Source organism: Papaver somniferum, unplaced genomic scaffold, assembly GCF_003573695.1.
Source record: "Papaver somniferum cultivar HN1 unplaced genomic scaffold, ASM357369v1 unplaced-scaffold_132, whole genome shotgun sequence".
In the NCBI taxonomy this organism is placed as follows: domain Eukaryota; kingdom Viridiplantae; phylum Streptophyta; class Magnoliopsida; order Ranunculales; family Papaveraceae; genus Papaver; species Papaver somniferum.
The window spans coordinates 16,129,950-16,155,077 of NW_020622381.1; the positions used below are offsets into that span (position 1 = coordinate 16,129,950).

Genomic DNA, 25,128 nt, shown 5'->3' on the forward strand with positions numbered 1-25,128 from the left:
CTTGTGCTTTGTGCCTATTACGCAGAGGTCTTCGGTATATGTCGCGGCCTGAGCTTGAACACGAAGGGTTATCCTCGCTTCTTCCACGAGCTGATCGACACGTGTATATCTCTTTGGTATTTAATGCGGGTAGATGGATGTCTGCTCGTGTCAGACAAATGTCTCTTTGTCTGGTCACATCTGTGTCAGCCAAACTTCCTCTCGGCCGTTGATCTGGGATCTTCCTCGGGATTGGGTGCGTTAATACCCAAGGGGTATTATCTGGTGCTCCTCTGAGTCATCATACCTGTGTGGTCCTCTGTCCCTGACCGTCAGATCTGCTGACCGATGGCATCTTCTGATGAAATGCTTGCTATCATGTTTTGATGTCTCGCTTCGCATGCCTTCCACGTGTCTTTTTCTGTACACGTGGAGGATGATGAAAGGTGTACATACACCAACCATGGAGTCCGTTTCACAAAAATGAGAGAAAATATTAGCACAAACCCAACTACAAACAGGACCTGGGACAAAAACATGATGAGAGTCTGAATTCGCTGATTAGTTTTTAAATTGTTAAAAGGGAAATGGGGGCATGGGTCTACATGGTCTTTGATCGTCAGCTCTTTGAGTTCGATTATGTCCACCCACTTGGGACTTCCCAAGTGACATGTTGGAGTGCAAGATGCTATTTGTTGTTGTTTAAATTAAATCAGTCGGTTAAAAAAAAAATTGGTCTCAAAAATTCTTAAACTATGGGTCGTTGAATCCGGCCCCTTTATTTAATTTAGATGGGTCCGTTTAAATGTTGGACTTTGTCTTAAACTTGACGTCGTTAAAAAAGTATAAATTATCAAACCTGCTGAGGTTTTGATATTAGCATCCACAGTGTGTTTTTGAACACATGGAAGGTCGTCAGTAATTAATCTAGAAGTTTGAACACATTCGTGTTTTGACTAGTGGGTTTAATTTGTCCGGTTTGCCTCTAAATTATCCCTTGGGTTTTCTTTCTATTTTTTAATTTAATTCCTTTCAAATCCAAAATTTTCTTCTTCTCCTCTGTTGAGCGTTCCAGGAGCTTCTATTAAATTTGTTGAGTGGTAAGGAAACTCTTTTAGGTTTAGGCGGGTCTTTTGTTCCATTATGAATTTCATGTTTGTTTGTTCCCAGACTAGTGAGACCATTTACACCATAATACTGAATTTCTTTACCTCTTTTGACGAAGTCCTAACGCCATTAGGAGGTCCTTTTTTTGTTTCTCTTCAGGAATTAGAAGGAAACTGGGTAATTTCATTATGGCATTTTGTCGATCCCCTTTTGATGACTGGTTTTGATTACTCTCCTCTAGTCCACAAGATCAATTTGTTTATTTCTGCTACTCCAACTGAAAAAATACCAAGGGAATCCAGGTACCCCAAAATTCTAATTTTTTCCTCAAAATTTGTTATTAATTGTTTACTAAATTGTCCCAATCTTTATTCTGCACCTACCTTATACGTTTGTGTAGGATTAATAGATCTCCTTGAAATAGTTTTACCTTCCTGCTTCATGTTTCTTTTATTTTTTAGATTTAGAAATTTTTATAACATTGTTTAGATATAAGTTTACTGAATTAGTTCCCACCTCATGCTTGTTTGTTCTTTTCACCTCTGTATATTATATCTGGTAAAAATCATAATTTGTTTCTTGGTAAGGTTTCTTTACATCATCATCATAGTAGGGTTAGAAGATGAAGGTTCTGGCCTAGAATGTTCAGGGCTTTGAGAACAAACACACTAGATATCATTTAAGGGATTTAGTCAGATCTAACGACCCTGATATAATTTTTCTTGCTGAGATTAAAAACAAGGCTCAAAAAATGATTAGTAATTTTTCTTGCTGAGACTAAAAACAAGGCTCAAAAAATGATTAGGTATACTAACCAGTACAACTACCCAAATTATTGGCTTGTGAACCCTGTTGGATTATCGGGTTGTCTATTTTTGATGTGGAAGGATGGTATTTCTGTTGAAGTTGTGGATTCCAATAGGAATTTTATTGTTTGCTTAGCCAACTTTGATGCTAGGAGTGAAATTTTTTTGTTGATTTGTATGTATGGTGCTCTGGATGTTATTGGTATCGGTAGGCAATGGGATTTCTTGTCTTCATTGTCTGGCAAACATAAATGCCCTTGGCTTATCATGGGAGACCTTAATTTCGTAGTTAGTAAAGACGAAAAATTAGGAGGCAATACGTTTCCCCAATCTCATATTGATGAAGTTAACGACCATCTTGATTTTCTTGACTTGACTGACATTGTTTTCTCTGGGAATACTTTCACTTGGTCCAATAAAAGGAACGATGCTAGTGTGATTTTTGAAAGAATTGATAGAGCTCTAGGTAATGATAGATGGTTGGATTGTTTTCCTAACTGTATTGTGTATCATCTACTTGCATTTGGGAGTGACCACTGTCCTATTTTACTAGTTAGTGCTAAGGAGGAAAACACAACTAGAAAACCTTATAAGTTTAATAAATGTTGGTTCTTGAATGATTCTTGTAAGGAACTCGTAAGTGCTAATTGGAATTCACAAGATAGAGGTTCACATGCTTTTAGACTAACTAGGTCTCTACACAATGTTAAGGATGTTCTTAGGAACTGGAATTTAAACACTTTTGGTAACATCCAAACTCAGTTGAAGCTAGTTCAAGATGAATTAGCTATAGTGAATACCAATAATGCTGATAAGAATCTTCCTAGTAGAACAGAACTTGAAGATAAACTTAAATATTGGTATGATGTGCAACATGAATTTTATATGCAAAGGGCTAAGGAGAATATTCTCTCGTATGATGATGGAAACACTAAGTATCTTCATGATAAAGTTAAGTTTAGAAAGAGAAGAACTCAGATTGATTCTATTCAGTCTGAGATAGGAGTGAGGATTACTGACAGAGATAGCATTGCTAGTGAGCTTAAGAGACACTTTTCCAATATATGTCGTTCTAAAAACCCTCCTAGTCCTGATAGTTTGCTTGACAATATTGAGTCTTGTATTTCTGATGAAGATAATGATGCCCTTCTTAGTAGCCCATCTACAGATGAGATTAAACAAGTTGTCTTCCAAATGCAACCTTGGACTTCTCCAGGTCCGGATGGGTACCATCTGGTTTTTACCAGGAAATGTGGGATGTGGTAGGCGAAGACACTGTAAAGGTAGTGCAGGCTTTCTTCTATTCGAAGCATCTTCTTAAACAAATGAATCATAGTTTTGTTTCCTTAATCCCTAAATCTAGTTGCCCCAAACATGCATCTGATTTTAGACCTATAAGCCTAAGTAATGTGTCTTATAAAATTATTAGTGAACTCTTGGCTAGTAGGCTTAAGAAGGTAATGGACAAGTTCATAAGCCATTATCAAGCAACTTTTCTATCTTCTAGGCAGATAACTGATAATATAGTGATTGCCCATGAATTAGTTGCTAGTATGAGGAAATGTAAAGCCAAAAAGAAAGGCCTTATGGCTTTCTTTTTGGCCTTATGGCTTTCAAGCTAGATATGTCCAAGGCGTTTGATAGGATTGAGTGGGATTTCTTGATTGTTGTTCTTTGAAAACTAGGTTTTCATGAGGATTGGTGTAAAATGATTTACGCATGTGTGTCTACAGTTTCAATGTCTGTGCTTTTGAATGGGTCTCCTGGTGAAATATTTTATCCTACAAGAGACCTTAGACAGGGAGACCCCTTGTCTCCCTATTTGTTTATTATTTGTATGGAAGCTTTCTCTAGGCTTATTAAAGAATTCAGCTAAGTCTTATTAATGCTAAGTCTTTAATATGCTTTCTCTAGGCTTATTAATGCTAAGTCTTTAGGTGATATTGAGGGAATCAAGGTGACTCGAGACAGTCCAGCAATAAGTCATCTATTCTTTGTTGATGACTGTCTCATCTTCACTAAAGCTAGTTATAAGTGTGCAAAACATTTAGACAATGTTATTAAAGAATTCAACATGTATTCGAGACAGTCAATTAATTTTGATAAGTCTGGGATAGCTTTTAACCCTAAACTAGACAACGCAATTAAAGTTCAGATTGCAGACACATTAGGGATTAAGAGACTAGCCCTCCAAGACAAGTATCTTGGTGTCCCGCTGCTAATCCAGAGAAATAAAATGGAAACTTTTGGGCATCTACCGGATAAATTCCATGATAGGTTAGCAACTTGGAAAAGTAAGCACCTTAACCAGCCAACTAGAACAGTTATGACACAAGCTGTACTAGGATCTTTAGCTTCTCATCACTTAGCTGTCTTTCCGATGCCAAAAAAACTCACCGATAAGCTAGATAATATTTAGAAAAAAAAAAATTGGAATAAGAAACAAAATGGAAGAAGTTTAGTCTTTAAGGGATGGGATACTGTCGTTTTGCCTAGAGTCTTAGGGAGTCTGAACATTAAGAAGACGGCTGATCTGAATGCAGCTCTTCTTGTAAAGCTTGCTTGGAGAATGTTATGTGAACCAGATGCTCTGTGGGTTAGGATCTTAAAACATAAATATTTTCCGAATAGCCATCCCCTTATTTATGCTACAAAGCATGGCTCATGGGTCTGGAAAGGAATATATAAGGGTTTACAAATCATTAAGGAGAACTATTGTTGGAAGGTGGGAGATGGAAAATTAATCTCAATATGGGATAGTAAATGGATACCTAATAGGTCTGATTTGGTGTCACCTAGGTTTAGATCTACTCACTATAAGACTGTTGATCAACTCATCACACCTGGAACTAATACTTGGGATATAGATATTTTAAACGCTTTGTTTGATTGTGAGACTGTTAATGAAATTTGTAAGATTAGGATTCCTATGAAAGGAAATGATACATTAAGATGGACTCCCTCTAGCAATGATATCTTCTCAGTGAAGACTGCACACGAAACTATTAGTAGCGCAGGCCACGATGCTAACCTAATTGCTAGCCGTCAGAATTTCCCTTAGATAAATTTTGGAAGGTTCCTTTACCTCCGAAGATCTTGCACTTCCTTTGGGAGTGTGTTCATAATTGTCTTCCTATCAGGGAAAGACTTTCTAGATTCGTGCGAAGTATAAGCTCTTCTTGCCCTCTATGTACTAATGACATTGAGTCAGTTGATCATTTGTTATTAAACTGTCAGGTAACTAAGTAGGTATGGATTGCAATTGATAGGTTTTCTGCAGGGATATCGGGAAGGAGTTCTCTTAAGGACTGGATTTCAAGCTGGTCTACATCAATTAATGTGCAGGATGATTTCAAAATTGTTGCAGGATACACTCTATGGAATATCTGGAAAGCTAGATGCTCCCCTGTATTTGAAAATACTCGATTCCAAGTAGAAGGGATTGTAAGGATGGTTAATAAAGATATATCCGAATGGAATGAGCACTTAAGAAAAAACACATCTGGAGACCTACATGCTTGCAGAGTTAGAGAACCAAGTAGATGGAATCCTCTGCATTGTGATTTTATAAAAATTAATTTTGATGCAGCTTTCCAAAAAGAAAACAAAACTATGGGATCTGGTCTAATACTTATCGATGATGCAGGAATTTTCTATGGAGCATGGTGCATCCTAGGAGTAGCTGAAAATGAAGAACATGCTGAGGCTATTGCATCTTGGGAGGCAATCAAATGGGCTAAAAGAAATAACTCTCAAAAGTTGCATATGGAGGGAGACTGTCTTAATGTTGTTTTGGCTATAAATAGTAATCTAGGATCTGTTAGATGGACTAATAACCCCATTATCATGGATTGTAAGGAAATGTTAGGAAGTTTCAGTAGTTTGGTATAAAGAAGCTAAGAACAATAATATTCCTTTGTTTTGGGGAAGTGATTCTCCTGTATGGTTGAAAACTCTCATTAGAGAGAAATTGTATGTGTCACATTGTTAAGTTATATGAACTATCTTTTTCTATTTAAAAAAAAAAAGTCCCCACCCTGAATCATGAATTGTTTGATAATACGATGGAACGAGCATCCTTTGTAACCAAAACCTTTCTCTCCTACACAATTATAACGCTTCAAATTGATCATTATGTTCTCAACAAGAACTTTCCCTATGCAAACTATGTATTTCACAAAGTAAAGAAATTAAAAGGGGAGCAATTACCAGTGCACAAAACGCGAAAATTCTCAACAGTCTTTGGGACTTCATTACCAAACAAACCCATTACAATCCTACCCGCTGGCTCTCCTCCAATGTCTACATCAAAGAATACCTTAGTTGTGACTTCTGCTTGTAACTGCAAACCCCAAAACAAAAAAAATAAATGAATCAGACATCAATTATCTTGTTCAATATCTCTATACGAACCCAATAATAATAGTATAAAAAACAATCAAAACTCTACGCGAACTTACATTTGTTGCAACAACATTAGTACACACCATCCTCCTATGTCCAACAATTGGAGTAGTAACATTAGAAATCTGTTTGATTTGAAGTCCTCCGGAAGCAGATCTAGAACAACTAGATGATAACAAACTTCTTTTCCCCGCAAAATTAACTGATGATGATGTAATAATAGGGGAAACCATTTTTAGGTTACCCACATTTGATTTTTGCTACATAAATAAAAAATGAAGTCAGGAAAATACAGAACCAGTTTTTATTTTATGAATGGACAACAAGAAAGTATTGAAGAAACCCTAAGTTACCTGAAAAACGAAAGGAGTGGAGAAAGCAGAAGAAGTAGCCATGGCGGAGTAGTAGATAGAAACTGAAGCTCGAGTAGGTGAAGAATGATAAAAATCAACGTATAAGAAAATGGTTTCCTTTTTTTTTTTCAGCGTACTTATATAAAAAAAGGGTCAAGGGGGCAGTTAAAATGCGCTAGGTGTGCATTGAAAAAGGATTTCTCGTTCGGATATTCCAAATAAACGGGTTTCCTAAAATTCTCCGCTAATCAACTCTATTGGACTGTCTCCACCATAATCCGTCCTCCGCAGTGGGTCATTCGGCATAGGGAAAAATTCGGGACAGAAAAGTTTGAGTAATGGATGAAAACCAGGGTTGTAAGAGCAGTTTTTATGGGATGAATAAACTCAGAGTTTATTCATTTTGCTCCCACTATGGAATGAACAAACATGAAAAATGGATGTTCAAATCAACAAATCTGTTGATTTGAACATCGAGTCGGAATATCCGGCGCGCGTCTGTTGTAAGGACGCGCATCATCTCTACTAACACTGGCGTCAACACGAATAACGCCCGCGTTTTCACTACAAACGCGAGTTTTTACTTACAGCGCCAGAGTCCTTACTAGAAACGCCAACGTCTGACCGAATGGCGCCAACCGCTCTATCTGAACGGCTGAAAAATCTGGTGATCCAACGGTTACATTTTTTGAATTCTATAAATACTCCTCATTTCAACTCTAAATTCACACATTCTACACATTCTTCTCTCTCAAATCATCTACAAAAATGCCTCCCAGAGTTCGTGTTGTTAGATTCACTCAACAAGAGGATTTAGCTATTTGTAGAGTCTTTGTTTTTCACACAGAAGATGTTGTCATGCGTAATGTAGCCGATTCGACGTTGACTTTCTGGGAGAAAGTTTTCAGAATGTTCGTCGCTGAAATGGGGAACATCCATGGGCGTGATTCTGGCGGATTGCAACATCGTTTTAGTTTAATTAGTATGAATGTATTGGAGTTCGTCGCCCAACTAATGGAGAATCACCAAAATAAGCTCAACGGTGAATCCGAACATGAAGTGTTGCCCATAACTCTAGCGATGTGTCCAGTATCTCACCGCGGTCGTCCTTTCGACTTCCATGCTTGTTTCGACATTCTTAGGGTGCTCAACAGATACGATCCCTACATCGCCCTAGGAATTCAACTACCCGCCGAGAGTTGACGCATATGTAGTAGTTGTTTTAATTTAATGTATTTCTTTTATTCTCATGTATGATGTGGTTGTTCAATGCAATATGTTTTTATTTATGAAATTGATGGTGCAATGTTTAATCGAAGAAAAATTTAAATTACTTGATATTGATGGTTTTAGATAATCGTAATAACACAGAATAAACAACAAATTAAATAACATAATACCATAGTGAATCGATTTGTCCTACAACTTCAATCTGCCCACTCCACCAAAGAACACCTGGGACATTCCCAGAAATGCCTTCCATATGTATCTTCTTCAGAAGAAGTCCGCAAATGCATAAAAGTCCTGCAACCGGGCTTTGAGCATAAACTGATTCTCTGTGGACAATGTTTGTATTCGTGATCTCCTTATCCACAATGCTTGCAGTGTAATAACTCCTTCTTCAATTTGGCTTTAAGTTTGAAGTTTTTGCAGAGTGTTGCAATCGTTTCTTCTTGTTGTTTTTTAATCTTCACAGCATCATCTAGCATATGTGGTTCCTCTGGACAATTGGGATCTTGACATTGCAAATACCTGAGCTTTTCCAGTTGTGATTCAATCACCATTCTGATGCGTGAAAAACCTTCCCGTGGACACTTTGAATACATCCAAGGACATTGCATAAGACTGTGGTTATCCATGAAACATAATTGGCATACCTCTTTTGCTTCGACGCATAATATTTGCTTCGCTTTGCCTTTAGAAAACATGGTGGATGATGAGAAAGAAGCCGGTTGGTTTGGTTTAGAATAAAACCTAGTGATGTATTTATAATAGAAAATAGGCGTTGGTAATTCAAGCGGGCGCTCAAAGGAAAGTCGCGTGCGATTTTACTACAAATGCCAATGGCTAAATTTCCATTTCCAACGACAAACTTTTCTTTCTCGACCTATAAATTTCATTCTCCCATATCCAAAATCACATCTTCTTCTTCTTATTTTTTTCGTACATCTCTCCTCTCCTCCTTTGCAGAAATGTCTGTTAGAAATCGTTGTCCCAAGTTTACTCAAGAAGAGGACATAACTCTATGCAAAGCATATTTCTTTCATAGGATAATCACTGGTGTTGTTATTTCTCATGACAGTTCTTTTTTGGAGAACGTTTTTCAATGTTCGTCTCATTGACGGGAAACCCAGGAAACCGAGATGCTCGTCGATTGCGTGCTCGGTTTCATTCTATTAGGCTTGCAGTCCAGCCATTTCTTGCTATGGTAATAGAAATTGATCGAGAAAATTTCAGCGGTGTAACTGAAGATTAAGTGATCCAAACAGCTCTTGATAATTGGGAAGAAGCTCATTGTAAGTCTTTTCGTTACGAAGCGTGTTTCAGAATTCTAAAAGATGGTCCATCTCAAGCACATCATTACTGCACTCGAATGCCCTGCCGGAATTTACAATGGAAGAAGATGTTGCTCTTGTTCGATGTTGGTTACATCGTATGGTGAGACCAATGAACAATGCCAATTTCTGGGAAAGAGTATTGGGACATTTTGTAGCATCGCGGAACGAAGCCATAAGAAACAGTACGAGCCTAGAACTAAGAATTGCATTCATCACTAGTGAAGTCAAACATTATACGGAAGTATTGTGGATGGTTCATCGTAGCAATTCTGGATTATCCAACGAAGAACTGGAAACCATCGCTCAGACCAAGTTTACCGAAGAAAGCGGGAGAGAGTTTAGGCATTTTGAATGCTATGAACTTTACCGAGAGAATGTCGCTGGATTTGATGTAGTTTGATGTTTTTGTTGTGGTTTATTAAAATGTAATTTGATGTTATTTGCAAGTTTAATAAATTGTAATAAATTTCACTTAATCTGAAGTGGAAATCTATTTTAAAATATAAACATTTTCATTCATTGATATTACTGCCAATTTTTTTACAAGATATAAACTTAGACAATAATAAAAACTTCAATAAAAATCAAGTACAAGTTTTGGCCCCCTGTTTATCTTCATTTGATGTATTTTCCATTCAACGCGCTCTTTGACAGTTTCACCTTTGTTTTTGAATTTTTTGTTGTTAACTTTCAAAACTGAAGCTCTTTTTTGCCTTTTAGCGGAACATTTTCTTGGAGCAACTTCTAAAACTTGCACTTCCCTTTTACAATTTTCAATCTTTTTGAAACTCCCACATATCTTAGAAACAGCAGCTTCAAGTTTTGCATCGCAAAAAAGTGTGATCGCCTTTTCAGCCATATTTAGAAGAGAAAATTCAAGTGAATTTTGGTGTGAGTGAATTGTTTGAAGATGGTGGTAATTTATAGAGGTAAAAAGTGAAATTCGAATTTTTAAAAACTACCCATTGGCGTTCGGGGTAAAAACCCCGGCGCTTTTTCTTATGACGCCGCGTTGGTTCTTTCGTCGCCAGCGTTTGTTCTCCCGTCGCCTGCGTTGGGTCTACTGAAGACAACGTTTTAAGCTGGCTCGCGCGCCTATTAGTCTAACGCCCACTGCTTTACCATAGTGGAAAATCTAGTTTGGCCATCCATGTGGCTGAACAAAAGAATTTGTTTGTTCATTCCCACAGGAATTGCTCTAAGGCCGGTTCATATGGGGGTCGGCTAATCCCTCCATGTGCCATGTCAGCTGGTCTGCAAACTGATCGTGCCACTATGATAAAAGCGTTAAGCGATCTAGTCTCTACTGAGCGGTCGAGTTTCCACAGCTAGCGACTTCAACTCGACCGCCCGGTCAAGTTTGCACTGACAGCGATTTAAATTCGACCTCCTGCAGTCGGTGCTCTACCGTGTATAAATATTACCATTATCTTCAGTTTCCATTCACAAAAAAATTTCTTCCCTTTACAGAGCAAACCAGAGCAGAAAATTTGTTTTCCCTTTCTTGGTTACAAAATGAGTTCCAAAAGACAAAGGAAAATCTGTTGTAGATAGTGATATTGTCTGGGTCCGGGATAAGGAAAAAAAGTTCGAAAATGTTAGGCAACTAGTTGGACCTGGTGTATTACCTAAGCATTTATGTAACCATCTCCGGTATCATATCAAGGTTATGAATCGCCTGATTCTACTCAACCACCATCTCAGACTCAAACTAATGAGTTTTCGGAGGATCAAACAGGTAAAGAGAATATATATTTGGAAATCGTTAGTTTGATAGATATTAATCGTTAGTTTGAATCGTGGTTTAATGTAATTGCACTTTTGTTTGATAAACAATAATCTTCTTTTAAATTTTTCTACTTAAGTTAAAATTAAGAACTTAAAACATATAAATTAGATTAAATTTGGGCAACGCTTTTAAGATTTCATAACAACTTCCATGTCGGAACTCCTCTCCGTTGTCACGGAGCCACTCTGCACGACACCTTTGATCAATGTCCAGTGGGGTTTCACCACTTTTTATATTTTAAGCCGCTTCCCTTATCATAGCAATATACCTGTTAACATTCTTAGAAATTATGGAGAACCGAGCACTCAACTACATCGAATCACGATTGTTGAGGTTCGTTGTTTCTTCTTCAAATTTATGTAAAATGCGTCCCCAAAACAGAATGGCCTGTAATGCGCCATCAACGATTGGATGATTAGTGAAGAAAACGTAATTCCTGCATACGCAATTATGCATTCATCTTCTAACGTACTAAATTTGCGTTGATGTGTAGCTCTTGCATTTCTTATTTTATTTTTTACATTAGCTCGATGTTAAACTCCTTGAATTTCAGCAGCATGTTGCTCTTCTATGAACTAAGTCATGTTCATATTTTGAGAAATTGGAAAATCTAAGAAAATAGGAAGAAGGTGTGAGTTGAAATGAAATCAGAATTGACTATTTATAAATGTTTATGTTCGTTGGATTAGATCTAGTGGAGGGTCTAGTTTCCGCCGCGCAGTCGAGTCTCAGCCGCTAGCGGTCTAAACTAGACCGTTCGGTGTAGTCTTGACCGAGCGGTCGAGTCCGGTAAAAACTTGACCTAGCTTGGCTAAGTGGAAAATTTGCCACTTTACCATGCCCATAGTGGGTGCAAAAGTGGCAAACTCATGGCTTTGCCATGCACGCGCGTTATTTTGAGCAGGGGAATTCCAAATAAAATTTTTAAGGTATGAGCAGTGAATATTGGTAGTTATTTTATTTATGGGAAGATATTTATGGCCATCAACAATTGACCGTAAAAATAAGATTATTTATTTAAATAAATTAGTTTAGTCTAATTGAATTGAATAAAAAGGTTAATTTAGAGCTTCCCCAATGGAATGTATGTGAAGATAAATGTCTAAATCCACATAGGATAGACATTCATTTTTCCTAAATTTTTTCTCTAGCCCCAACTTCTTAAATCAATGTGAAGATGACAAGGCTTACTTTTTTTAGACATTGTCAAAGTGAATGTGTAGTTTTAGACATTCACCTTGACAATGTCAACCTATCCTAATAAGTCGTTACTTAACTAACATTAATTCCAATATAATAAATAACCATTTTTATTAGTTCTAATAAAATTTTAAAATTACTAAAAATAAAATTTACATTTAATAAAAAAAAGATCACAACAACACCATTGGAGATGAATAACTTTTTGAACCTAAACTTAAGGACAATTGGAATGAGGATGTCTTGTTTGTGTTGTCATCTAGAAAACACATAAAACAACCATCGAAGAAGCTCTTAGTTTATATTTTGGGCTGCCGATATATACCATTTTAATGATGGGTTTCTGGAATAGAGAGGAACCAAATTTGGGTTCTTCATATAATTCCACATTCATAACCTAATTAAACAAGCGACCGAGAGAGAAAACCCTAGATTATCTTGGAATTTAAGGAAGGTCCTTTCGCAAAATTAGAACTGAGAGAAGAAAAATTACGATTTTTTTTTTTTTTTTTGCCAGAAGAAAAAAAAGAGAAGAAAAATTCGGTTGAAAATAATGAAATGGAAAAAAAATGCTACAATCGCTAAATCAATTCGCGATAAATTAATAACTTTCTTAAAATAATATTTTGTCAATCCCGACTTAGGCCAGTGTGCTAAATACATATATAAATTAATAATCAGTATAATAACACTACGTTATGGTGCTTTATTAAAATAAGAATCCGAAGATGTTTGTTTCTTGATCTCATTTAAATAACATTGAACTACATCTCAAGTATTTGTAGTTCGTTGAGAAGTCTGTTTAGAAGTTCTGCACTGACGTTGTTGTATTGTTCTTCTTATTGTTTTAATTTAAAGATCAAAGTTTATATATTTATATGTTTCGATATGTTAATAACTTATTATTATATTGATAAATTAATACTTCCCTAAATTGATAGGATATATTTGTCCCAAGACTATGAATTTATCATCAAAGTTTTATTGTATGTGTTTCTTTATTTATAAACAAAAAACAAAATCATATCCATGCACCGGAACCGAACGGACCAATAATTTAATAACACGTGCAAGAGGGGTTAATCGATCGAGTCTTGTAGAGAGTCTTAGAGATATTCCAAATCTTCTCGTTAAGATGATAGGGGGTCTTTGTAAATCTCTAAGAGCATCTCCAACATCGGGTGTTAGAAATCTCACGTGGTGGTCTCATTTACACCTTTATATATGGGGTTTTATATGTGTAGTGAAAATAAGAATTTTGTTTTAACAAATCATCCCTGTAACTTAATTATAAGATTTGTTATATGGAGAAGGAAGAAAGATGTTTCTTTTCTTGCTATTGATTTAAGATATTTTTATTTAAGATCTCTGATAAAAAAATTTGCACTAACATTTTTAGATGAATATCCGCCACACAACCCAATGGTATAACTCGTATCATAAATGAACTGGAGACATTTTTTTGCACTCCATTGGAATGGGTGACTAAGTACCGATGTTTTCGGAAGCAATATTCTGAAATATATTGGATGCATCCCTCCCTCTTCTATTAATAAGAACTAGGGAATGTTAGTCAGTGAAACATATACATGCAACCTGAGAGAGTGGAAAACCTACCATGGTGATCATCAAGTTGTATTAAATAAACAATTACCAAAGCCAGAAGAGGATGCGATACCATACGAGATAAGGGTGTGTAATAGTACTGAATTCCAAGAAAATAAAAGTAACACAAAGTTTGTTATTAAACTTATAAGCGAGGTTGCCTCAAGCCTACAAAGCTATAGATAGGAAAATTTGTAGGTATCTAATCTCGGACCTGATACCATTGTTCTGAAATATTTCTACCCAAATGTTTTTACGTTCAAGTTAATGGTTATCAGGGGTAATCCAAATGCCAATGCGACCGATGTTCGAAATGGATATATTACTATGGTGGTGACTAAATGCAATCCACGTAAAAATTAAATATAACCCTTTTAAAATATTATAAACATTGTTAACATGGATGAACAAAACTTATTTTCATCTTCACCCACGATGTTTGCAGATACATATATTCTATTTTTTCTTCATTCTTCTTTCGTTATAATTGTCTCTTTAATTTCTTTTTTACTAAATAAACCAGGTGGTACACCAAGAACATAATGGAGTTAATACAAACAACCCATTTTGGTTGATTTAATAGAGTTTAATTTCCATTCAAATTCAGCCTTTTATTACAAAAAATCGTTAAATTTTGTTTGATTCTTCAAATAAGTTTTTATTTTCTTAGGAGGTTTTGATCTCTGAGAAAAATAAAACAGGGATGGATTGAAATTGGTTGAATGTTTCTAACAATTATTGACGCAGAATATAATCACTTGTGTGATGGTGATGCAAAAGAAAAAAGATTAACTCTACTAATCATATACCACACTTTGTTAAGGAAAATAATTTTTTTTTATGATTGAATTGATTAAGAGTACTAAAAATCAGATTTTCAGGGTTAAGAAAATGCTGGGGAACCCCGTTTACAAAGTTGGAGATCTCTTTTGGTGGGGAATGAAAAAGAGAAGACCCTAAGAACCTAATCTCTTTCCTTCAGATAGTAAGAGAGTTAGAAGCGAATAATACATTCTCGTCCTAGCTTACAAATTAAAACTAGATAAGATGTTGAGTATGATTTTTTGCCCTCATATTTTGCCTCTTTTTTCTTGGATATTGTTTGAAGAGAAATTCATAAGAAAAAACTTGTCTTCTTTTAACTTTCAAAGAGAGACGTGTGGTGATGAGGTGGCTTAGATGGTGTCGAACTGATATGAGAAATATATTGCTTGGAACCGATGCTTGTGTGTGATGCTGACTATTCAACGAACTCTGGTGGTCTTAAGTTGGTTGGGCTTCGTGTTACCTAGGCAGTGATGCTTCGTAGATTGCTGGAATTACTAAATTAGTGACGAGATGATGTGTAAGGTCTTTAACGAATTTGAATCAGCGAAGTGACTGCATGTTTTACGAATTTTGTTTGTATGAAGAATATTTTCTTTGAGGTTGTTGTTCATTGAGCTTAAGATTTTTTCTTCATTGTGTCGAGACGTTTGTTATGCTTGGTTCAATATTTTCCTACGAGATAATTTTATCTGAGGTTCTTTTGTTGGGATGGCGAGATGATAAGCAAGGGTTTATCTTTTATGGTGAGCGGGATATCTTAGTGAATTGTCCAAGGTTTTTTCTCTACAAGTTTTGATCCTGGTAGTTGGTTTTGGACCTTCCAAACAACGCTTTCTCCATTCGTTATCGACATGGGTAGAAAATGCTGGTTTGGATTATTTTTATTTATGTTTCTTCATTGGTAGATGACGAGAGCTTGGTGTTGGGATTACGAGCTTTGACGGTAACATTTTACTGTGACTTCAACGGGATATTTACTAGCGAACCTCTTTCATCGTGGGTTGTTCATTTGTATTCTTGCGGTATGTTTGGTTGCTTCCTGGTTATTACGGACCTTGACATCTCTCAAAGTTTATTTGTTGACGTAGAGTACTTCTCTGCTTACCGTTTTAATAATGAGTTGATGGTGTTGCTTTTCAATTTGTCTTTCCCGAGCTATAAAATTTCCTCGTTGATAGTGTCGAGCACTCTTTGGGCTATACTCTGCAAAAGAATGTAGAATTGAGTTCTGAAAGTTTTTATGTAAATTGTAATAGTGTTATTCCTTTATAGTACGCCTCCTTTTTCTTTGAGAGGTGAATGAAATAAAGCCGTCGAAAGCAAAAGCAATATGTTGCCTCTATGTTGCAAATAGAAGTCTAGCTTTGTTCTTGTTAATCTACGAACTGATATTTTGGATGCCCAGTATGATTTGCCTCTGCCTTGCCTCGACTGTGCTTTATGCCTTGCCACGAAGAATTTAAAAAAAAAAAATCCCTTCCGTGTACTGTACGAAATAAGTAATATCCTTAAATGTAACACCCCGAGTTCCGGACCAGGGTCAAGACGATATGGAGTCCTGAACTTAAGACATTACGGATCGGAATGATGCTTATGCGTATATTTAATCCTGCTAATTTACTTTTATACCGACATATTTGAAACTTTTATACATGAATTGAAGCATATAAATACATTAAACATCGCTCAAAACATTTTCAACTAAACATTTTTTTTGTTTCAGTTTACACGTCAAGCAATACAAGAAAACAATGCAATCATTAAGCTACTCATTTCTAGCTTCCAGTTCCAAGTTCCATAAATCTGCAAGGAATGTCAATTGGGGTGAGATGATAGCTCAATATAATGCATTCCCTTTCTCAAAATATATAAAAACATGCCAATCAATCAAACAAAATATGTACAACAAGAGTATACGACGCAACTTCAAGGATTTAAATATATGTATATTCATCAACCAAACTCGCAATCTATCAAATTCTCTTAAGTGCACGAGTATCCTCGGTTCGTTCCCCGCCTATCTGTGTACCTCGGCACGGGACCGCCAACCTCACTTGCACGAGTATCCTTGGATCCTTCTCCACCGTTATGTGTATCCTCGGTACGGGCATTGCCATTCAAACAAATATATTAATTCATTTATAAATTCACACTACCGTTGTACGAGTATCCTTGGGTCGTCCCCCACCTATCCGTGTACCCTCGGTACATAAACCTCAATTCAAACAAATATATCCATTCATTTATAAATTCACACTATCGTTGCACGAGTATCCTTGGCTTGTGCCCCACCTATCCGTATATCCTCGGTACGGGCACCGCCATCCAAACAAGCATATCATACAATATACATTTTGATATTACAAACCACTTCATCAACAAGTCATAAGTTCATAACCCAACTAACGATGTAATTCTTTCAACCATTTAAGCAAGCACACTAACTGCAAAATTTTATTTTATAAGTTTCATAATGATAACTTGGTCCGATCATCCTCATATTTTAGGTGAAGATTCCTGACATATTTATCTATCTTATATCCATATTTCACAGAAAACTAACAGTTTAAAAAAAATGATTTTTACAAGGTCAACATAACAACTGGGCAGATTAAATGTTATTACCAAACAATTCATGAAAAATTAATAAAACCTGAAATTGAGCAAATCCAAAGCACAAAGAAAGATAAAATATATGGATACAACTTTTGTCAAGATCACAAATCATTATAAAATCATTAAAATTTTCTAAACACACCAAAACTATTGCAGAGAGAAACTGTCCAAAATTCCAGAAACAATCACCCAAAGTCAAACAAATATTCAACGGTGGATTATTCTCAAATTTTAACCAATGATACCCAATTATGTTATCTATCAATAGAACAAGCCTGATCATCAATCAAATATAGATGGTTATGCGAATAAATTTCTGAAACCTAACAATACAAAATCATACGAGAAAACACACAAAGAAAACACCAAAAGAGAAAGGGTTTCACATTCCACCTTAGTTTCATTAAGCATCTACGGATTTTCTTCTCCAAAAATCTCTAACTCCGTCTTCCTCTCCTAGCGTACTCTCTAATCTATGTTTGTAACCCCTATTTCTTTTCTCCTCTTTCCTTTATAAATCATAGACTAATTCCCATATTAATAATAATACATCATATTTATTATTTTATTTATTTTTATTTTTCTTTTCATTTTCTATTAATGAAAATATTAATTTTACTATTTATTATCTATTCTATTTTCACCACAACTTGTATCCTTTCTGGTTCAGTCAACCCACCTAGGCTAAGGCAAAAGAATAACAAACTACGCCACAAGGTTAACTAATTTGGGTATTAGCCGACCCGAAACAATAACTAAAAATACCGGGTATTACATTAAAAGTACAAATGATAAGTATCCATGAAAAATATCAATCTATTAAAAATTAGATGTTGTAAAAAAAGTTCAAAGTGTATGTAGTGTTCCTTGAATAATAATCTACGTGTTAGAAACTCAAAGTATTCATAATGAGAAGTATCAATCTTAAAGAAGTATGAAGAATAAAGGATCTGAAGCAAGGAACACTTAAAGATCAATCTGGTCGTATCCAAATAATCAAATCGGAATTCAGCCAAGTAATAAACTTGCTATCTATCTTTCAAGATATAATTTTACAAAAAACAAGTCTCATAATCGATTATAATTATATGGACATATCTACTAAGATTGAATACGTACTATTTGTATAAATCCAGTTATAAAGATAAAAAATATAATGCGGAAAAGAAAAAACACAAGATACCAGAAGTTTTGTTAGCGAGGAAACCGCAATAAAAAAAAACGGGACACCAAAACTTTATTAAGCCACTACAGACGCTATCCTTATATCATACATCGGTTTGGAATTTGATGTTCATTTAAACACTTAAGAAGTTACTCATGATACACATACATAAGTGTTTTAGTGATCAATCATGTCTTAAGGGTGTTTATATATGAGAGTCATAGCAGTGCTAAACATATTTAAAAAATAAGTCTTTGAGCATCTTCTAAAATCTACTAGCACCGTTGCCTTACGGTTTGTGAATCGTAAGGAAAATTCACGAGTCAGGGTGCTACGGTTCGTGAACCGGGTTCGCCAACCGTGCTCGGCTTGAGGAATTATAGACACGGTACGTGAACCGGGTTTTCCAACTGTACGCCTTTTACAGCAACATGAAAAATTCAGTTCACCATGGATCGGGAACTGTCTCCAATTGAACTTGTGGTTGGTGAACTGGGATCGCCAACCTGATGACTTTGTAAACACGTCATTTTTACATCTTAATTTACATTTATTTACTTCTTTATTTTGTACATATTTGATTTTTGATTTTTTTTCGGAATTTAATAAATAAATGGATTAAAATACGATACTTTGCCATAAAATGGATGGAAAGTCAGATGCCTGAGTGTACTATCGAAATCGAAATTAATTCTCAAAATAGCAAGATATCTTTCGGGGTTCACTAATATCAATATCATATAATGGGAATAATTTACATGTTTGGGAATATAATTTGTCTTGACTAGAAAATTTGGAGGCCAGATTAATATGAAAAGCAGAAGGAAACAATATTTTAATCAAGGAAAAAAGTAAAATCATTAGGATATCTATATATTTTCCATATTACTCATTTTTTGTATTCTATTTATTTAGTAAATATACTATACTAATTAAATGTGAAGATTGCAGAAAAATTTCAATGACTTGGGTATAAAACGGGGTCAAAGACACGTGAAAAGGGGAGTTCATTTTTCGAGTTCAATCTGAGCTAGTAGTTTAGTTTAGTGTTTTTTCTTCTTTTATATTTATTTTATCTTGTAATGAAAAAATCTCTTCATTGGGGCTACAGATGAAGCCCTATGATATGTATTAGAGAGTTTTAATTTATTAGAGAGTCCTATATTCTTGTTTATTATGATAACAATTCTTTTTACATGTTCTCGTGCTTTCTTAAAAGAGTTATATTTCTTTGGTTCCACCTATTTGAACCTGGCTAAATTGGGGCCTATATGACTTAATTGGGGCCTATAGCTAGATGACAAAAAAGGTCACTAGAAATCACTTCACACCACCCCTTATCAAAATAATTACCAAACTACCTATTGTACCCATGATTAATTAGCACTAATTAATCATATTAGGGTTTAATTTTGTTTTGAATGTGAGATTAACTAATGTTAGAGAGTTCATCAAAACATCAATATTTTGATTTTTTTCGTAAAAGTTGCACATAATCGGTTTATGTTCATCCACTTGTAAACCGATTCTGGATTGGTGTTTAGAATTACCAGAGGACATCCAGAATCGGTTTACTTTGATATGATTTATAATCCGATTATGAAAATCGGTTTTTTCTTATGACACATATAAACCGAATGTTTCTTTTCATTACCAAATTTTCATTCATCGTATTATTATTGTAGGATGCATTTAGCACATGCATCAAGCCTTTAAACCCCTAGGCGACCCTAGTGGACGAATTATAGTCTCGTGAGGGTTTACATAGAGATCTACCCACAAAACCTACACTAAAACTTCTAAAGCCATCAATATTCCTCCGAAGAAGACAATACATCATCCAAGTAGTGCGGGTTATCCACCGGGATTCTATCTGCCAAGAAGTGGTAGCTTGCATCGAACGCGAATGGTTCCCCCTTTACCTCCAAGTAGCGCGTTTTCACGGCTTCGTGTTACAAAAACACAAAAACAAACTTACATTTGTTAGTGGTGTTTCATTGGAAGATAAAATAACATGGGTTACGTAAAAAAAAACACAAAATTACTCATAAATTGCGCAATGGACAAGGTGAAGGCCGAGTGTTAAAAATCCGAGGTTCGAGAGCTAAAAATCAAGTATCACGTTTTCGATGACAAGGTGCCTATCGTGCACTTGTTGAACACTTCTTGCGTTTGGATTCCCAAACTCTTGGCTAAATTTGTTGTGTACCCTAGCCCAAAAGGTTTTGGAATCCACCCTTTCGGAGGATTGACGTCTAAGTCGTTTTCCGCATGCCAAGATTTGGTGATTGCCAAATCTTCATTTGAATCAAATGAAGTCATTCTTGTGTGTGGATGTATGAAATGAGTATTTGTGGAGTATATGGAGTGAGGGGGAGTAAAATGATCAATTTTGGGGCAAATGGGGTCCAAGGGTGAGGTCTCCATTTATAGAGAAAGTCCCAAACGACTATTTTTTTTGAAAAACGTGAAATAATTTGAAATAATCGGTCTTTTAGAAGGACTGTAAACCCCGATTGTGTTTGCATGGCACTAGGAATCGGACTTTCTTGAGACCAATATAAACCGATTAAAGACAGTTAAAACTTTGAATTTTCACTGACACCAATCCTTTATATATTTCCATATGTGATCCGATTCTAAAACATCCAGAAAGATTGGCCTGCATAATCAGTTTTTATATTTCCATATGTGATCCGATTTTGTAACATCCAGAAAGATTGGCCTGCACAATCGGTTTTTAAAGCCATATCGAGTAAACTGATTGTTGGCATGTCAGGCTAGAATCAATTTAAACATTAAGTTCAACACAAGATCATCCAAAATAAAAACATAAACCACACCAATATCATCCAAAATACAAACATCAACCATCCCAAAAGACTTAAAACAACCAAAAGTCTTATAAACTTAAAGTTTTAGAGTTTAAAAGTGAAACTTCAAAACTTAAGGAGCACCAGGAGCATTTGCAGCAGCACCAGCATCAGGAGCATTTGCAGCAGCACCAGCATCAGGAGCAGCTGCAGCACCAGCAGCAGCATCATCATCATCAAGAGCAACAACTTCTGCATCACCCATGGCCATAAATTCAACCATTTCTTCAAACATACCTTCCAATTTTTGATGGGCATTCCTACCAGCTGAAATAATCTTCCTCCTCATCCTGGCAAACGTCATGACCTCAACAAGCTCTTCAAGTGAAAGCATATCAATCAATGCAAGGGCTTGTTCAAGACGGGTCTCAGCTCCGTAAGAAAACTTATATAGGCTTCTCACTGGAACTCTTTGTGTTTTCCTCATAATATCCTCCAAGGTTAACTCTTGATTATAAAATGGTAGGTGTCCGAAGTCCATTCTACACAAAAAATAAACAAAAATCAAGTTAACAATCGGTTCATAAAGAATTATATGTAACCCGATTCTGAAGAAACAACCAAAATCGGATTATACATATTACATATATAAACCGATTCCGGCTATGCATTTTCATATTTCATTTCTAAGTCAGAATCGGATAATGTTAATCCTAATGTAACCCGATTGTTGTGCATGCTCTTCATGGTCGGGGAAAAAAATCCAGAATCGGTTTATTCGATAGGTCAATAAAAACCGATTCTGGATTGAATCGGAGTTTTGATTTGTCAAAAACGATGATTTAAAGATGTAAATCAATAAGATAAGAAGATGGGTTGATGGAGATTACCTTCTTCTTGGTTGGATTGAAGATCGTTGGAGTAGAGGATGAAAAAAAAAATTGATTAGGGTTTTGAGAATTTGGAAAGTTTATGATAGAAATGGAAAGATTTTTTAGGTTTGGGCTTTTTTGATTTTGGATTTACTAAAAATAGAAAGATTAGAATATATATGATTGAGATTTAGAAATTAATGTGGGGGTAAATTAGTATTTTTAATAAGATTTGGGTGCCTCGAGTAATTTGGGGTGTGAGAAGGAAAAACCTATAGGCCCCAATTAAGTCATATAGGCCCCAATTTAGTCAGGTATTTGACACCCACACTATTTCTATTTGCCACCCACCTTAATTGCCACATCCATTTATCCTATTTACCACCCATGTATTTTAGAATATATTCTAAATACTACTTCTTCACTTTTTATTCACACCCAACACTAAAAATACCCAAATACTTAACCCTAAAAATTAACTCAAAAACAAAACAATTCCAGCATTCTTCTTCTCCCCAACGTCACTTTCTCTCCATCCCTTCCACCCGCCACCATCTCCAACAACAGATCCTCCACAACTTAAAAAAAGAAAAGAAAGCTTAGTCAATTTGATTCATTAATAGACGACTTGTAGTGGAGATGATTCATTAATGGAAAGATTGATCGCTTAGTCAATTGATTATTTAATGGTCGACTTGTAGTGCAGATGATTGATTAATGGACATACTAGGAAAGTTGTTCATCACTTCTCTTTGAGTAATAGCCGTACTATTGGTTAAAGGCCATATGAAGGCTAAACTCACGAAACAATCCTTACTAATATCAATTTGGATGTTATTAGCGTGAGTAAAGGAACTCTACTGTTATGCAAATCATAAGCTTTTGGCAGACATTAATGGCTAAGCACAATTTTAATTTAGGATTTATTAGTTTATTAGAAGACAGATAAAAATGGTTAGAGATATAGTCAAATTATACTTGACTTTTTATAGGTGGTAAATAGGTAAGGGATAATTGGAGTTTAGTACTTGGGTTGTGACCAACACTAGGCTTTGGTCTAACATTTGTCCAACGTTAAAGCTTGGTACCTGGACCGGACGTTGACCAGATTTGACCATTTATGACCTAACTTTTAGTTGATTTTGTAAAATAAAAATATGTGAAATAATGAGATTACAAGTTTATCCTTAAGGTGGGTCTAAGATCCAACGGTTCAAAAGAAAATCAGTTAATCTATGGCTCGGATGCAAAACACCAATAACCCCAATCCTTAAACTCTTTTTCCTCGGTCAATCATCGCTTCTTCCTTCGCCTCAATTCTGGATGTCTTAATCTTTTCAACTTACATGTCAATTAGAGTTAAGAATCCATCCAAGGTTTGTGTACTAGGTATTGCTTCCTCTTCTTCTTTCTACCCTAACTTATTTCTGTTAGGTTTGATTAATCAAGTTTCCCTGAATGTTACCAAGAACATAACCGCCTTAAACTCCATTAACTTCTTCCCTGATTTCTTCAGTCACAAATCCATGGATCAGTTACTCTCCCAAATCAATACCTTAATTTCAATTAATCGAAACCCCAACTTCTAAATCAAACAAAAACAAAACCCTAATTTAGTGATTCAACATCTCAATCAACCTAATTTCTGAATCAAACAAAACCATTACTTACTGAATCGAACAAAACCCTAGTTTACTGATTAGATCATAATCCTAATTTCATCGAATCAAAACCAAAATCCCAATTTCTACCCCAATTTTGCTGAATCAAAACCACGTTGTTACATTTGAGGCGAATATGGCGATGCTAAGGGATAATCTGTTCTTTGTGGAACAACCATCATTTTCTGCATCATCTGTTGGTGCAAGATTGAATGTTACAGAGAATTATAGATGGAGATTTCATGGAGCGTAGAAATGGTGAAGAAATTGAATACATTGGCTTTAATACTCTGAGTCTTAAACTGATGTTGGTTCACTTCAATCATTGGTTGGAAGCAAATGAAGATGAGATCGTGATTAGGAATTTTTATTGGAAGGGAATTAGATGGGTTCGTTGATTCATTTCGGTTGCTGGCTTAATTGGTGGTGTTTTTGAGTAGAAGGTCACCTGGGCAAAAATGGTCATAGACATGGTGGTAATTTACTTTAATTTGGTTATTGGTAGTGATAGAGAGACAGAAATGGTGATGGACCGATGGTGGTGATAGGTTTGGAGAAATTAAAGAAGATGATTCTTGGCCTTGTATGTTATGATGTAAATGATGATAAAATTAAGGGCATGATTGTAACCTGGTTTGGTAATTTAATTTAATTTATTTTTTTGGAAATTTTTAAATAATATCTAGACATGAGTCAATTATTAAGACAGTCAACTCGGGTCAACGCCTAGTCCAGGTACCAAGCCCTAACGTTGGACAAATGTTAGACCAAAGCCTAATGTTGGTCACAACCCAAGTACTAAACTCTAATTATCCCAATAGGTAAAGATAGAATTGGAAAAATGAAATTGTTAGAAATTTTAAAATGGGAGGCAAATAGGAAAAATGTGGGTGGAAAATAGGTGGAACCTATTTCTTTTCTAAAGACCAACACTTTTAAGTAATGAAAGTTGTTAGTATTTTGAGAATCAATTGATTATAAAGTTATATTTTCTGAGACGTCCATCATGTCCTAAATCATCTTGAGTAATTTTAAGAGAATATATTATTTAAAATGGTTCTAGTTACCTGATATACATTATATTGGTGAAATCTAAAGTCCTAGGTTTCATTTCTTATGATTTTTTTTATTTTTATAGTTTTACTACTTATTAATTATTCTTTTAGGTTCAACATTTCCAACTCATTGCTACTATCTTTGTACCATACTACATAGATCGAAGGGATCAAGCACTGATTATAGTTCATTTGTGTTGGGACCAGTAACTAAATCCAACTGGTGTTGCAAGGCCAAACAAATCCTAGTTCGTACATGACAAAGGGTCCTCTTCCCAAATGATGCACAAAATAGTGTATCACATACCTTTCCATTA

General features: G+C 35.4%; 2 protein-coding genes across 6 annotated transcripts; one reads left to right on the forward strand and one right to left on the reverse strand.

The window, feature by feature from the left end:
• The first annotated feature begins 316 nt into the window (after window positions 1-316).
• LOC113332987 lies at window positions 317-5,887 on the forward strand. Of its 5 annotated transcripts, none has more exons than XM_026579472.1 (3): window positions 317-1,388; window positions 5,162-5,430; window positions 5,539-5,887. In XM_026579472.1, the coding sequence occupies exons 1-3, from the start codon at window positions 1,123-1,125 to the stop codon at window positions 5,781-5,783; spliced, it is 780 nt and encodes a 259-aa protein (XP_026435257.1). In that variant the 5' UTR covers window positions 317-1,122; the 3' UTR covers window positions 5,784-5,887. The 5 variants fall into 5 exon arrangements, 3 of the variants coding, with proteins under 3 accessions (XP_026435257.1, XP_026435258.1, XP_026435256.1); XM_026579473.1 differs by having other exon boundaries at window positions 317-1,079; window positions 1,246-1,388; window positions 5,162-5,887; XR_003351756.1 differs by having other exon boundaries at window positions 5,260-5,887.
• On the reverse strand, window positions 1,308-6,789 carry LOC113332989 (peptidyl-prolyl cis-trans isomerase CYP20-3, chloroplastic-like). The gene is made up of 4 exons (XM_026579474.1): window positions 6,650-6,789; window positions 6,353-6,556; window positions 6,102-6,234; window positions 1,308-5,994 (listed from the first exon to the last, which is right to left on the reverse strand). Exons 1-4 carry the CDS (start codon window positions 6,689-6,691, stop codon window positions 5,894-5,896), a joined length of 480 nt encoding a protein of 159 aa, XP_026435259.1. The 5' UTR covers window positions 6,692-6,789; the 3' UTR covers window positions 1,308-5,893.
• Between the last annotated feature and the right edge of the window lie 18,339 nt (window positions 6,790-25,128).

What these genes read in the sequence shown, in the direction of transcription:
- LOC113332987 (XM_026579471.1), top strand. Translation starts at nt 1,123, where the DNA reads ATGAATTTCATGTTTGTTTGTTCCCAGACTAGTGAGACCATTTACACC. An exon ending in AAAATACCAAGGGAATCCAG is followed by an intron (nt 1,389 to 5,161) that starts GTACCCCAAAAT and finishes TGCAATTGATAG; the next exon opens with GTTTTCTGCAGGGATATCGG.
- LOC113332989 (XM_026579474.1), bottom strand. Translation starts at nt 6,691, where the DNA reads ATGGCTACTTCTTCTGCTTTCTCCACTCCTTTCGTTTTTCAG. An exon ending in CTAATGTTGTTGCAACAAAT is followed by an intron (nt 6,235 to 6,352) that starts GTAAGTTCGCGT and finishes TGGGGTTTGCAG; the next exon opens with TTACAAGCAGAAGTCACAAC. An exon ending in TTTTCGCGTTTTGTGCACTG is followed by an intron (nt 5,995 to 6,101) that starts GTAATTGCTCCC and finishes ATAATTGTGTAG; the next exon opens with GAGAGAAAGGTTTTGGTTAC.